This window comes from Vombatus ursinus, unplaced genomic scaffold (genome assembly GCF_900497805.2).
Source record: "Vombatus ursinus unplaced genomic scaffold, bare-nosed wombat genome assembly UNPS02000577.1, whole genome shotgun sequence".
Taxonomy (NCBI): Eukaryota; Metazoa; Chordata; class Mammalia; order Diprotodontia; family Vombatidae; genus Vombatus; species Vombatus ursinus.
In genome coordinates this window covers 32524053-32540341 of record NW_020940355.1, presented here as the reverse complement: position 1 = coordinate 32540341, position 16289 = coordinate 32524053, and the positions used below count along the sequence as shown (strand labels likewise).

Here is a 16289-nt window from a genome sequence, read left to right as displayed (position 1 = left end):
TTTTATGCAAGAAAAATGATAGGGCTTAGTGACTTAATATCAAATCAATACTGACAAGATTTGATACTTCATTTGTACCTGTGCCATACCTTACCTCATCGTAATTAGAGATGGTCTCAAAAGGTAATTGAGAGGGGCAGCTAGGTGTTGCAGTGGATAGAGCACCAGACTTGAATTCAGGAGGACCTAAGTTCAAATTTGGCCTCAGACACATAATACTCACTAGCTGTGTGACTTTGGGCAAGTCACTTAACCCCAATTGACTCACTAAAAAAAAAAAGGTAATTGAGAGAAATAACTAGTTGGCCTCCTACTTTCAAAGGGGTCACTAGCAACAAATATCATAGAAGTGGATGTTTCATTTATAATTTTTTAAATAACAATTTGCTTTCTAAGCATTTGTCTTTGTGGGAATTTTTCTTTCACCTATTGGTAACTTAAAATGTCCTGAAATTTCCCTTGGGCTATTATCTTATTAATGGAGTTTTCCAACTATAACTCTACTTTTATCTTCAATAACCAAATATCTGTCAATGAAATAATCATTTACCTATTATGTTTAATGCACTATTTTGGTACTATGGGAGACAGAAAAATATGACATAGTTCTCACCTTCAAGGAATTTGCAATCTACTAAAAGAATTAAGATTAATATATCAATAAATATGATACAAAATGGAATTTTAGTAAAATAAGAGAAGCACACACAATGCATTGTAATAATTCTGATCAAGAAAAAAAATTGGGTGCTTGGAGATATTAGGGAAAGCTTCATGTAGAAGGTGAATTTTGTTTTTATACTTACTAACTTGTTTTATACTTATTAAACTTTTTCTTGAAAGATGGGCAGAATTTCAATAGATGAAGACTGGAAAAGAAGGATATTGTAAGCATAAGAAACAGTATAATAAAAGGGTAGAAATGTTGACATAGACCAGGAATAGTTTGTCTGGAGCTAGATAAGTAAAGGGGTATAATATGATGTAATGTTGCAGAAACCATCACGACACTTCTTAGCCATTTCCAAACCATATCATCTGCGTACTGGCCATCCTCCTTCTCCCCTTCCTACTGCAACCTGAACTTAGTCCCTAGACCCTTGGTTCTGATAAATGAGTTTCCACCTTATTTTATCCAGAACTAAGACACCATGCCACTTCCAAACCATACCCAACTCCCTTACCAATTTTCCTTTATGTGCTTTCTTGTTAGTTCTTTGAGGGAAGAGACTTTTGTTTTTGTTTCATATCATCCAAACTTATCACAATGCTTGGCACATAATCAATGCTTTAAAAAATTATTTTTCATTCATTAATTTGGAAGGAAACTGATACTAGATTGTGGAAGATCTTAGAGAGTATATCAAGCTGAGGAATTAGCCCCTAATGAGAAAAGTATGACCCATACAAACTCTATAAGAAATCATAGGAAACTTTGCAAACAGTACTACTACTAATAATAGATAACATTGACACAGCCTTTACCGTTTGTAAGGTTTATATGCATTATCCCATTTGCTCCTGATAACAACCCGGTGAAGTAAGGGCTACAGACATTACTATTCCCATTTTATAGATGAAGAAGTGAGTCCAAAAAAGGTTACATTATTTTCCCAGAGTCACACAGGTAACAAGTATCTGGAGCAATTTTTGAACTCTAGTCTTCTTGACCTTGAGTTCAGTAATCTTTCTCATAAAGAGAACATCAGTAGTTCAGACAAAAAGAAAAGGTCATTAATCACCTCTGTCAAATTAACTGATTTCCAAATCACAACTTCACTTTGTAATGTGAAGACAAAGACAAAGAGGGACAGTATGATGTGGTGGGAAATAGCTCTACACTTGGAATCAGTGGACTTGGGTTTACAATCTTCATTCATACTAGCTATGTTACTCTGAACAAGTCATTTACCCACTTTGAGTCTATTTCCTCATTTATCAAATGAGGATGTAATAATACTTGCATTACCTACTTTACAGTGTTTTATGAGAGGGTTATGTAAATCTTAAAAAGTGCTAGTGAAGAGTGAGACATTCCTAACAGTTCATAGTTATGATTTAATTACTTCTTTTCACCACTTCACCTTTTCCACTTGAAATGTGAATGAGTTTTAATAATAATTCTTATTATTATCATTATTTTAAAATTAGTGGATAGTCATGATTTGTATTTTTCTAATATTCTTGACCAGTGGAATAGTGGATACAGTGCCAGTCTTAGAATAAGGACGATCTGGGTTCAAGTCTAGCATCTTCGACATACTACCTGTGTGGTTGTGGGTTAGTCATTTAAGCTCTTGGTGACATAAACAACTAAGATAATAAGTTCAAGATGGAGTTTCCAATCAGTCAATAAACATTTATTAAGCACCTACAATGTGTCAGACACTGTGATAAATGCTGGGGAGTTCTCTAAACTATTGAAATCACAGGTCTAGACCAAATAATCACCCCCACAACAACAACAAAACTCCTGACCAACTTCCTTTTTTTTTTTAATAAAAAATGAGTACTTTTATCAAGTAATTTTATTTTGTATGTATTAGTGAATTTTAGCTGTGGTTTTTCAGCAGAGGAAACTCTAGAAGAAGAAAACCCAAGTTGTCTGAGCTTAGCCTTCAGGCGGGGTCTCCCACCACCTGATGATTCCAGCCACACCAAGCGCGCAGCTTTGCTTCATTGTGAAGAAAAGGAAGCAAACTGTAGGGGAGGAGAGAGACAGGAGGGAACAAGAGGCGGGGACACGAGGGGAGAGGGATGGATGGAAGGCAAGAGGAGGCGTGGCTGGGCTTGAGGCTGTCCTGATAAATTCAGAGAGCCGTGAGCTGAGAGTGCTGGAGAGAATCTGGATCACGGACAGAACGACTTGAGCAGCACCGTGGACAGCGCCCGGCAGTTCCAGGATCCAGTTCTCTTATAGCCACTTGCTCTTTGGCTCGCTCACTCACACACACACACACACACACACACACACACACACACACACACATTCCGTCTGTCATACACACGCGTTTGCTACACACATATACATATACATACACACTGGCACACCCAGATATCACAGATACTATGGCAGAGTCCCACTTGCAAGCATCCCTCATTACAGCCTCACAGTTTTTCGAGATCTGGCTCCATTTCGACGTTGATGGTGATTATCTTTTTTCTGTTAGTTTTTTACTGTCTCAAGTTGCTCCCCCGCCCCGTGATGTGCAGTTGTCTTTTCTCTAATTTCATTACCACCACTACTGGCTGTACAAACAGTCCAAAAGTTTGTGCGGTTTTTGTCGGAGGGGTGTATGGATGTGGTTGTTTTCATTTTTAATGTAATTGCAAAACTTTTGTCTTTACAAGATCTTTGCTAGGGCTGCGGGGGTGGGGGGGAGGAGAGGGAGAAACCTGCTCTGGAGAGATCCTTCATTTTAGGGAGTAGGTTGCTATGCTCTCTGAGAGCTCTGTGGTTGCCCTCAGCTACTCAATCCATTTTGCCCCCCTTGTGTGGATTAAAGTTTAAATGTCTTCTGCCTTAAACCTGAGAAATGCTCTGCTTGCCCTCAACTACCTTTAAGAGCTATAATTGTGCCCTGGTATCTCCGTTGCTTGTGAATGTAGGAACTGAAAATGTTCTTTCTGACCAGCACACTCCCGCACACACCACCCCACCTCCCGCCCTCACTCACACAAAATTAACCCGAGAGTTGAAGGAAAAAACTCAGGAGTACCAGTCAAATGTCTTTGTTGTTTGCAGGAAGTGGTTACCTGGAAGGTAAGGAGCTACAGAACTTGATCCAGGAGCTGCAGCAGGCGCGGAAGAAGGCTGGATTGGTAGGTTCGGTTCTTTAAGGTCTGGGGGTTGTTTTTGTCGTGTAGGTTATTTTTTCCTTCGTCTATTTAAAAGTCCGTGCCATTTCTTTAAAAAAAAAATTACTTTCGCCACGGTGAAAAAAATGCATCTGCACGTTCTTCTGAAAGATAAGTGGCAGTAACTTATTTTTCAACTAATTTACATTTAAAGGTTTCTTCACTATTTGAAAACAGGATGTTTTCCAAATACCTTTTTAAAAAAAGTAATTTCGTAGAAGATAAAAAGCTACTAGCTGAAATGTAGGTGCTTTAAAATCATGTAGTTTGAACTTGTGATATAAAAGCCTCAAGGGTCAGAGCTGCTGGTCTCTGATCCTTTCTGCACATCAGTACCTGCAACACGGAGTTAGCTAGTTGAGTTTATCTTTAACTCTGCTTTCTTAGTGGAAAGTGAAGGGGGCAGAAATCTATTTCTGCCCCTTGGTGGTCAGAAAATAGATCTGCAGGTTTTCTATGTGGCAAAAGGTACTGTTTCTTGTGTTGGAAGGAGAAAAAGGTGGGGGGAGGGACATGGTCCTCAACCATCGTCAGGAGGAAAAACTGAGCAATAAGCACCTCAACCTGCAGTAAAAAAAATTTAGTTTGAAAAGGTCTTCATATCTCTTCGTAATAGAGTAATCCAAAAGTTAAAACTGTGAGACATGAGATGGTTATAAGAATCAGAAAGTGGCATTATGATTGTTGGTATCAATAATAGCATTTAGAAAATCACCAGTGAAGGTTCATGCTTAAAACAAGTTATTAAACAAATGAGGAATTATTTCTGTTACCTAGACAACACTAGAAGGAGAGACGGGGGCACAACCAGAATGCAACTAGAATATGCCCTCCCGTGTAAAGAAATGTTCTTAAATATAGAGGAGGTAGTTATGTAAAGAAAAAATAGGTTATACATTTCACTAATATATTGGGATTTATATAAGGCTGCATTTCAGTAGGAAAAGCTATTTGAGATAATTAATTTACATTTATATATGAATGACTCTTTCCAATTTCAACATGGCTTTTTATCTCCAATCCCTACTTCCTAACTGCAAATTTATGACATAAATCTACATACGACATGTATTACTTTACAACAGTCCCTTGGAGGTAAAATGAATGATGATTGTGGAAGTCATTGGTCAACTCTGTTTGAAACCAAATAATGCTATAAGGACTACATTGTCCAGATATAATGTTAATCAAAACTTGAAGATAAAACATTTTTTTCTCTTTTACATCTTTGTTATCCTGCAAAAAAAAAGGAAAAAAAAACTTGATAAATTATCATGTGAATAAATCCATCAAAATGCTTCCATTGCAACTCAGTATATCTTTGCCATTTATCTCTACAGTAATGAAAATTATTCTGTTCCTCTTTTAAAAAAAAATACTTAAAGATAACCAGCTGTTAAAAATCCATTTTTCTATTACATCTAAGAATGAGAACATTTGAGTCGATTATGCAAAAGATTGATGTCCTTAAATATGCATATAAATAAATCTGCAGTTTTTACAAAGAAACCATATTTTCTAGAAACAAAGTTAATGCTTTAAAGCTCATTTTGCCTCCTGGAAATTCAAATATTCACCAAGTACTATAAAAAATACTTGCAGATTATTCTTGTTTCCCTCCCACTACAACATTTATATCTTTTTATAGGTTGTTCCTGTATACTACGTTACATTTCACAAGTGGTTAGTGCTTATTTTTCCCCAACTATGTTTCTGGAATATTCTAACTAAAGCAACCAATCCCACAATAATAAACTTGGGTACTGTCAAAGGATCATCTAAAGTTGCCAGATAACTTGATCCCTGGGCTTTTTTCTGGACTATTGATGTATGTTATTAGAGATTTCAGATCTAAATAATTTTTCTAGATCTGGAAGCTCACATTCATCATAGGGCTACCTGACATATCTTGCCTCATTGAATTTTACTTTTTAAAATTTCATGTCTTTTTCCAAGATGGAAAGACTGGATGACTAAACCTAAAAACTAGAGTCCATTATCAATCCTGCTTTAGGACATAAAAGGTCACTGAGTCTGAAAACAGGCTTTTCATAATACTCATGAACTCTTAGGTGTTTTATTTGTATTAAATATGGCCTACAGTCAAATATAATAGCAAAGTAAATGTCTTAAGTTTAGTATTTAAGTATAGAGTTTTTTTAGTATTGTGTATAGAGTTTTAATAGAATTTATTATTCAGTTATAATGATAAAGTTTCAGTGTGTTATTGCCCTGTACTGTACACTCTACAAAACATTTATTTGACTATAATCCTTGTCCATGGAGTTCACGTTCGTAATTACAAATCTGTTGCTAAAAATCATTGGTTCCTAATTCTGTTTTCCCAAATGCTAATTTAACATCTACCGCTCTGGGGAAATTAAATTTGCAAATTAGATTCTATCAAAAATTAAGAGTTCTATATTGATAGTATTCCCACTCTGCGAGCTTTCTCATTTAATTTTTGACATTTTTATCTTTAATGTAAATTTAAATAATGTCAAATTGTTTCTTATTGATAGTCTATGAAGCTGAAATGATGTATTTGGTTTCAAATTGCTTTGTTAACTTACTTCTACTAAAAGAGATATACACTGGATCAAAATTGACTTTGTGATACTACCAACTCAATAATAATGATTAGCCTCAATATAGAACTTTTAAAATTATATTAACTTATTGGTTTTCCCATCAATCTGGGTAAAAGGTAAACCATGCCACATTTGTCTCATTTATCAGAAAACTGAGGCCTAATTGATTTTCCCAAGGCCACAGAGTTAGATATTAGTACATAGTGGCCTATTTAAAGTGGGCTTCAGTTAGGGAAATAAGGCTTATTTGGCTCTAGTTAACCACATAAGTGGGCCATGTTATAGAACAACGTTTACAAAGTCAGCTTCTTAGCTTCTAGCCTATATTCTGACTGTAAGAAAACTGTGTGGCACTGGAAAGCTAATACGACTTACATTACAGATGGAAAGACCAAACCAAAGCATGACCAAACAAATTAGCTTTATTATTCCTAAACCAACTGATAGGATTACAGATTTAAATTTAGAGCTGCAAGAGACTTTAGAGATCAGCTACTCAAACTCCCCTCATTTTGCAGATAAGGAAACCAAGGTTCAGGTCATTTGCCCAAGATCACATATGGAGGAAATGGCAGAATCAAGATTTAAACCCAGGCCCTCTGACTACAAATCCAACCCTGCTCTATGCTCATCTTTATTAACATACATAAAATAGAGAATTTTGTAGCGAGATAAGTTGAAAACAAATGAAAATTGGAAAATACTTCTTGAAGTTGATGTTGCTAGGCAAAGCTCTGAAAGCTAAATGTTATCAGCAAGTTGAAAAAAGTTGCCCCAGATCTCGGCTGTGGTCTGTCTCAGATGAGCTTAGCCGTTAAGTATTTTTGGTTCAGGTATATATTCCTCTTATATAAAAATAAGTAATCTACCTCTATGATTTTCTCCTTGCTACAAACATTCCTAACTTTTTTTCAAAGAAGGATTTTCTTTAACTTCCTAACTTCTAATTTCTCCCAAGTTTAAAAAAAATTATTAATGATATCAACATTTTAAATAAACTAATACATTTATATCTAATAAATAAGCTGAAAAGATTACATAGTGGAGTTGAAGGTAGATGTATTCAAAGCAGAGTAAGTCATACAAATATCATAGAGATTAAATCTGGACGAAATCTTAATCATCATTTTGTCCAAACCCTTAATTTTAGAGCTAAAAAGATTGAGACCCAAAAAGATTAAGTGATTTACCCAGGGTTACACAGGTAACAAATAGCAAAATCAGGATTCAAAACTTCTGGTTCCAAATAATCCTGAATATGCATTGTCTCTAAGCACATTACTAATATATATTTTCTATTTAAATGTGCTGAATAGCTTAGAATAGGTAGTGTAGTGGTGGAAAGAATGTTGGACTTCAAACCAGTTAGAGACATGAGTTCAATTCTTACCTCTGGCAATTATTGTTTGTGTAACCATGGACAAGTCACTCCATTCAGATTCCATGCCTGTAAAAGAATATAATTATATCTGAAGTTGAGTTGTTGTGAAGATCAAGTAAAGATGGCATATGAAAAACACTTTGTAAAACTTAAAGTGCTATATAAAATGTCAGCTAGTGTTGGAATCAATATTTCTAAATTCTCAAAACTAAGAATGGTAGAGAAATCTGAGAAACGTATTTGAAAGTGGCAATCATAACTGTAACCTTTTCTGTTTGTTTGTTTATTTGGACTTTTGTTTTTATCAGCGTGGGGAAATCCCTACATTAGTGCAGATTGCTAATTCATTTGTAACTTACTATTTGAGAAAGTTGCCTCCAGCCATGAGGTTAAATGAATTTACCAAGTTACACTTTTGAATCACTTGATTATAGCCAGTATATGTCAGGACTTGAGCCCAGGTATTCCTGATTCCAAGGCCAGCCTTCTATCAAACATATCATACTGCTCTCCCATTTTATCTTTGAAATCTGTAATAATTCTACATCAACCCAGTGTCTTCTACTTCCAAGAGCATATTCAATAAAGCATATACTAAATACTATTAATTTTAGGTATTTTGTGGCATATCATGAACCTTAAAGCATAAAGTAGTTGTGACTTTCTAATAAATAACTGATCATTTTGACCATTTTTAGGATTTGTCACCTGAAATGAAAACTTTTGTGGATCAATATGGGCAGAGTGATGATGGGAAAATAGGAATGGTAGAGGTAAGCTAACTTCTTTATCTGTTAATTTTTCTGAAAGATAGTTATAACAAATGTATTTCATTAGATACTCAAGATTGTCAAAAACAGTGTTTGGTAATCCTCCTCCATGCTATTACACCACAATGAGTGAATTAACTTTTCCTTTAAAATAAAATACCTACTGAAAATAACAAACTTGGAATCAGAATTAGAAGGAGATTATGCAGTTTCCTTAGTTCAACTCTTTCTTTTTAGAAATGAAGAGTGACTCAAATAGGTTTCATATATTTCAAATAACTAGTTTGTAGATCTTACATTATGATTCAAGTCTCTTGACCCCCTAATCCAGTGATCTTCCCATTAAACCATGCTGCCTTTTTTAATCCTTCATCTCCAATAAGAACTCATGTATAGATTTCAATTCTTTCTTCCTGGCATTAAATATGACAGACTTTTCCCTGCTACAAAGAGAAAACCTTCTTATACATTGTCTGTAACAATGTCATTATGGAGGGCTGTGCCCTGGCTTCTAGAATTCAGGCAGTTGACCTGACTCCAGGAAGGAAAGAGGTACCTTTTGTCAACTATTTGAATTTTTTATGATTTCAAGTGGCAACAGTTTCTATAGAATTTCTAAAAAATTTAAATTGTGAGCAGCAAATCTTACCTTCTGACAAGGACTTTTCTTATTGAGTGTGACTTTCTTTTGACAGTAAATGAGAACAAGACTTTGAAACCTCCTTTGACTTCTTGGATTTAGGCAGCAGGCTTTTATTTTCTCTCTTCTTTGCCAGATTGTTATCCTATTTTTCTTGTCTCTTTCATGGCTCTTGAAGAAATTCAGGGCATGATTTCTCATCCAAGGGACAGACTTTAAGCGGTTCCTGTGAAACATAAGCATAGATACATTTTTCTTATTTTTTAACTTTAAGTTCACATAGTCATTAGACTGAGAAATATGCTGGCTTGGAAGAATACTTAATAAGGGTACACCTTTGACTCAGTAGGTTGAAATAGCTTTAGAGAGATCAATCACATATGAAATACATTTTTTTAAAAAAAGGAAATCACCATAAATAGAAAGTAGGTACAGAATACTATTATTATCAACGCTGTAATTAAATTTTTCCCCAAGGCATATGCTTCTCTTTATGCCCACATGTAACTCATTACTAGATGAACAGATAAATTAATAGTAATGGGACTTACATTGACATTGAGGCCAACTAATCTGGAAATGAAATGATCTCAGATAAGAAATTACTTTAAAATGAACATAAATGAGATGGGTAAAATTGAATCATTCAAAATTAGCTGGAAATCCTGAAATTAGGAAAACTATAGATGTGGCTATTTCAGAGTTTGACATACTTTATAATTCTAAAAGAGGAAGAAAGCCTGTCATGTTACACTTAAAATATTCCATCCTGAAGAATTCCAGGATTCTGAGTTATTATTTCTATCATCAGCTTAGTCAGTGGCATTAGGTTGAGGAAAATATGTAAAAATTATTTTCTTGATTCCCCTAGATTATATGTACACAAACACACGTATGTATTTCCTATGTTATCATATATATGTGTAGTGTGTGTGTGTAAAGTAACAAGCTAGATAGGCCTGTATGGAGACAAGGTTTCAAATGTTTAATCTGATACATTGGTTGTATTCCCTGATATTTAGCTTATTTACAGAATGGTTTAGAGTTTATATTGAGTGAATGGCAAGAGTCGCTTGGCAGGTGTGTCAGGCATTGCATGGAAGAAGGTACAGTAACTAGAGAACGGAGTCATTAGAACAAAGATAAAAATTACCTGTCTGTAGAAAGAGAACAGAAGCAGAGAAGTGAAGGAAGTTAGTATCTTTGGCAGCCAGGTGATGAGGTGTCAAAATTCTTGCCTCAGTTATCTGTATGTTATCTGTATTGTTACAGTGTTATCTGTATGACACTAAGCAGGTCACCTAGTTTTTCTCAGTCTCAATTTTCTTATCTGTAAAATGGGGTTGATAATAGAACCTACCTCTCAGAGTTTTTGAGAGGATCAAAGGAGATAACACATGTGGTAAATACTAGATATTACTATTAGGGCAGCTAGGTGGTGCAGTGGATAGAGCACAGGCTCTCGAGTCAGAAGGACCTGCGTTCAAATCTGGCCTCAGAGACTTACTAGCTGTGCGACCCTGGGCAAGTCACTTGACCCCGTTTGTCTCAGTTTCTTCACCTGTAAAATGAGATGGAGAAGGAAATGTCAAAGCACTCCAGTATCTTTGCCAAGAAAATCCCACGTGGTGTCACAGAGAGTCTGACATGACTAAAACAACAACAAAAATTATTATTATTAATGTAAGCAGATTTTGACCAGTTCAGGGCTTGGCAACCAATAACATTTTAAATATAAAATTTCAGGTTTCCTGACCCTTAATATGGTATATGCTTTTTATTCCACTCTGCAGGATGTTGTTTGTTTTAAAACCTCCCTTCTCAATGAAACCTTATTATACCACAATTCTAATATGCTAGTAATTTATTTTATTAAAGCTCTTTTAACTATAATAAGGTGCTTTATAAAATAGGGACTTGATCTGAGCTTTGAAGCCAGTATTTGAATAGGTAGAAGAGGATGGGAAAGAGGAAAGGGGATGACAGATCTGCTAAAATGTGTGAAAAGGGGGAAGGGGAAAAGAATAAGCATTTATATAATTCTTATTGTGTGCCAGTCTCTGTGCTAAATGCTTTACACATATTTTTCTCATTTGATCTTCACAACAACCCTGCAGAGTAGGTGCTATTATCCCCATTTTACAGTTGAAGAAAATGAGGCAAACAGATTAAGTTTAAGATTGAGAGATTAAGACTTGCCCAGGGTCATAATAGTTAGTATCAAAGGCTAAATTTGAACTCAGGTCTTCCTGACTCCAGATCCAGTCCTCTATATAATGTTGGAAGAATAGTGAAGAGGCCTGCATAACTTTTAATAGAGAGCGTTGTTAGGAAGTTACAAGAAATGTTAAGGTTGAAAAGAAAAGGTAAGATTTTAGAGCATCTTAAATGTCAAAATGGAGAGTTTAGCTTTTGTCCTGCAGAAATTAAGCCATTTAAGGTTTGTAATCAAAGGAATGCCATCAAATTATAGAATTTAGACCTGAAAGGGACCTTAAAGAATATTCTACCCTAATCTCTTCATTTTACAGATGAGGAAATTAAAACAAAAGGAGGCTAAATGATTTTCCCAAGGTCACAGAGCTGGATACTAGGAGCAACTGAGTTAAAACCCAGGTTTCCTGACTCTTGGTAGTATTTTTTCCCACTACAACTTTGTGGAAGTATAATTTTTAAAAACTAGTGTGGTAGTAAGGTAAGGATAGTTTGGAGGACAAGAGACCAGAGTCAGAAAGAATAATTAGAGGATTTGCCGTAGTCTAGGGAAGAGGTGGTGAAGACCTGGTGGAGGATGGAGTTAGAGTGAGTAGAGAAGAAAAGAAGGAGTAGAGTTGGAAGGAAGAATTGCAAGTTTGGGTACAGATCGGATATAGAGAGGAAGGAAAAGAAAAGAGTAAATAGAGTTATAAAGCGAGGATAACTTCAAGTACCATAGAAAAGTTTTAGTGAGGAGTTTGAGAGTTTAGAAGTAAGACTTTACCTTCAACCTGATATAGGATAAGAGTCAAGCTTAGAAGGAAGATAAATGTATATAATATATATAATGTCTATAGACTATATATAAGTATATATTATAGAGAAAGGGGGGAAGGATGAGAGAGAAAAAAAGAGAAAGAGAGAGAAAGAGAGAACTCATATATTCAAAAATCAAGTAGAATCCTGTAGACACCCTCCTCCCTAGCTCCCACCCTGGGAAACATGGGGAAACAGAGATTCTTGATCTTATAATGAACCCCATGTTTTCCCCCAAATCATGATAAGCTATCTAATTATGTTCAGTATAGCATTACTTTGATGTTTCAATAGAAATGTGGAAACTAAATCTGACAATATTTAATGCTCATTTGGAACTAGTATTTAAGTGTTCATCCAGAAGTCAAAGTAAACTGAATAATCATTATCCTGTTTGCATTAGAGGTGGGAAGGGCTGAATCATTCAGGCTAGAATTTTACCATTCAAAACTGGCAAAGCTCTATCAAAGGAAAGGAGGCAGTGTGGCCCAATGGACAAAGCACTGGCTCTGGAGTCGTAGGGCTTTGGTTTGAATCCTACCTGTGAGGCTTACTATCTATACAACCTTCAGACTTCATTAATTTTTAGTTGCATCCAACTCCTTGTGATACCATTTGGGTTTTCTTGGCAAAGATACTAGAGTAGTTTGCCATTTCCTTCTCCAGAGGAGGAAACTGAAGCAAACAGGGTTAAATGACTTGCCCAAGGTCACATAGCTAGTAAATATCTGAGGCCAGATTTGAACTCAGGAAGAGGAATCTTCCTGATTCTGCACTGGGCACTGTGTGCACTATCACACCACTTAGCTGTTCCACAATACAACCTTGGGCAAGCCATTTTACCTCCATTGAGCCTTAGTTTCCTTACTGGTAAAGCAGGACTGTTAGACTAGATGGTCTGAGGTCCTTTCCTCCAGTAGACCTATAACTGACATATTTGCATAAATTAAAAGGCATTTATTAAGCACCTACTATTTGTCAGACTCTGACCCAGGCATTGGGCATATAAAGACAAAATAGTCCCTCCCTTCAAGGAGATTACATTCTATTGGTGGAGACAACACACACACACTCACACACACACACACACACACACACACAAATAATAAGTACATGAAAAGTAAATACAAGATCATTTCAGGAGGGAGGCAGCAGCAGCTGAGGGGATCAGAAAAGGCTTCATGTAGGAGAGTTAGCATTTAAGCTGAGCTCTCTAGGACTTTAGGAAATCTAAGGGGCAGAGGAAAGGAAGGAGTACATTCCAGGCATGGAGGACAGAAAATATACTGCATAGAAATGTAACCAGAGAGGATACAACATATGCAAATGTTTTAACCCAAATACTTTTTTAAAAGTTAGATACATGGATAAATTGGATAGACTCCCTCAAAGGCAGCTAGGAAACATCGAGGTTCAGAAAATGAATGCAAAACGTGCACGCCAAACCTCTGTGATAATTTAACAAATACCACAATAGTCAAAAATGTTCTAAATATATTCTGACTAATAGCTTTTCTACAGAGAAGGCTGATTAAAATAATTTAAAATGAGGGCTGAATGATTTAACAGCAAAGTAATAGAAATTTCATCTATGGCACTCACACTAAAGCACAGAGATCTTTTCTCAGAGGGTGTCAAATCTGCAAGCTTTTAACTTGTGCCCTTAGGTAATATGTGGGAACCTAACATCACTTCCTGACAACAAGTTCATGTTTTCCTCTTGATCCGGGTGCATCTTATTGTTGTTGTTCAGTCATTTCAACCATGCCCATTTTGGGGGTTTTCTCTGCAAAAATACTGGGTTGGTTTACCATTTCCTTCTCCAGCTTATTTTGCAGATGAGGAAACTATGGTCAACGGGGTTAAGTGACTTGCTCAGGGTCAAACAGCTAGTAACTGTCTAAGGCCAGATTTGAGCTCAGGAAAAGTAGCCTTCTTGGCTCTACGCCCAGCACTCTATCTACTGTACCACCTATACACACAGATATATAGATACAGACATAGATATGTGTATATGTATATGTATGTGTGTGTGTGTAACTTGAATACATGCTCAGCACATCCTATCACAGGCTTGTAAAAGAACCTAGTACTCAACTCAGCCCTATAACTTCCACGTTGACAAATGGTCTGCCATCATTTTTTTTCAATTTTTTTTATTTTTAATTTATAAAATAGCACAAGCATTTCCATAACATAATAGAATTTTTAAAAAACATGATTGCGCATGTAACTAAAATTCTCTTATGTACAACTTACTATTCCTTTTAAATATATAATAAAGTTATCATATAACTTTCTTTTTTTATTCTTTTTTTCTTCCCTCCCTGCACCATCTTTTAATTTATTTAAACAAGCATGTATCAAGTGCCTACTATATGCCAGACACTGTGATAGGTCCTGGGTATGAAGGAAAAAATACTAAATAGATATGAATTATCTACAAAGTAATTTCTGGCAGAATTGAACTAGCAACTGGATGCATAGACTTACTGTAAAAGATGATGCTTGAACTGAGATTTGAAAGCAGGCAGGGATTCCATGAGGTGGAGAGGAAAGAATATATTCCAGAAATGGGGGCGGCCTATTTTAAAGGCCCAGAGAGGGGAGAGGGAATGCTGTATAGAAATAACAATAGTGAGCAGATCAATTTGGCTAGAAAATAGAGTGTATTGAGGAAAGCAATGTGCAGCACACCTAGGAATGTCAACTGAAGCCAAGACTGTGAAGAGCTTTTTTAAAAATACCAAATAACTGAGTTTGTATTTTATTCCAGAGGCAAAAGGAAGCCACTAGAATTTTTGAGCAGATGACAATATAGTCAAACCTAAGCTTTGGGATGTAATTTTTTGGTATCTCTGGAACACAGGATTAGAAAGTTGAGAGAATGGAGGCCGGGAGACCAAATGGGTAGCTAAGTAGCACAGCAGATAGAGTTCTGGGCCTTTTCAGGAAGACCTGAGTTCAAATCCAGCCTCAGATACTTAGTAGTTGTGTGACCTGGAGTAAGTCACTAAACTTGTCTGCTTTAGTTTCCTCAATGTAAAATTGGAATAATAATTGCCAGTGTTGTTTTGAAGATCAAATAAGATAATATTTGTGAAGCACTTAGCATAGTACCTGACAAGTAGTAGGTGCTTAATAAATTTGTATTCCCTCCTCTTCCTCACTATTATAATAGTCCAGCTGAGAGTTGGCCTGAGCTGGGATGGTAGTTATATGAGTAGATACAAGGGAGGATAGTTTTGTGAGTGGAGATAAGTGGACAAGATACATTATGGAGGTGGTATCAGCAAACAAAACTTGGCAACTGTTTGGATGTGAGAGGGCAGAGAAAAGGAAAAATCAAGGATTACTGGGAGGATGATGAAACACTTGGCAGAAGTAGGAAAAATTAAGAAAATAGAGGGCATTGGGGGAAACATAATGAAAGGAAGGAAACAAGGAAACATTTATTAAGTGCTTACTATGTGAAGGACATTGTCCTAAGCAATGAGAATGCCGATAAAAGTAAAAAGAAAGGCAATTTCTCCACTCAAGTTGCTGACATTCTAATGGGAGAAGACATATAAATGGGAATTGAAAGGCAGGAGGATGGAATAAATGAAGGATCCTAGAATGGGGCATGGTTTTCAAGTCTGGAAGTGAATAATAGGGCATGGAGGCCCAAGAGGGACTTATCAATGGGAAAGGAAGGCAGGTCTTGCAGAAGGATATTTCGGGTTGAAAAGGCCACAGAGATGGTTTCAGGGAAAAAAGAGATCCCAGGTGCTGGAGAATTTCTAGGATGAGATAGTAGCAGAAGTATGGTTTTAAAATCTAGAAGTAAAGAACAAGGCCAGGAGAAGAATGAAGTATGGCTTGGTGTCTAACTCAGGAAAAACTCACCAATGGGAAAATGGGTCATGTTTTGTTCTGAACAATTTGAGATTGAGATGCCTATGCAACATGCAGGTAGAGATCTCCAATAAACAATTGGATGTAGGGATAAAGTTCAGAAGAAAGACTGTATAAAAGTGAGATTTGAATCCATAGGA

At 36.1% G+C, this 16289-nt stretch overlaps 1 protein-coding gene across 2 annotated transcripts in view; it reads left to right on the top strand.

The window, feature by feature from the left end:
* The first annotated feature begins 3069 nt into the window (after nt 1–3069).
* CALB1 (calbindin 1) overlaps nt 3070–16289 on the top strand; it is a 37828-nt gene continuing 24608 nt past the window's right edge. The window contains exons 1-3 of one of the 2 annotated variants that reach the window (XM_027836904.1): nt 3070–3148; nt 3746–3822; nt 8529–8603. In XM_027836904.1, coding sequence (XP_027692705.1) covers nt 3070–3148; nt 3746–3822; nt 8529–8603 — 231 coding nt within the window. The remainder of the gene's footprint in view (nt 3149–3745; nt 3823–8528; nt 8604–16289) is intronic. The other variant, XM_027836990.1, reaches the window with a different exon arrangement.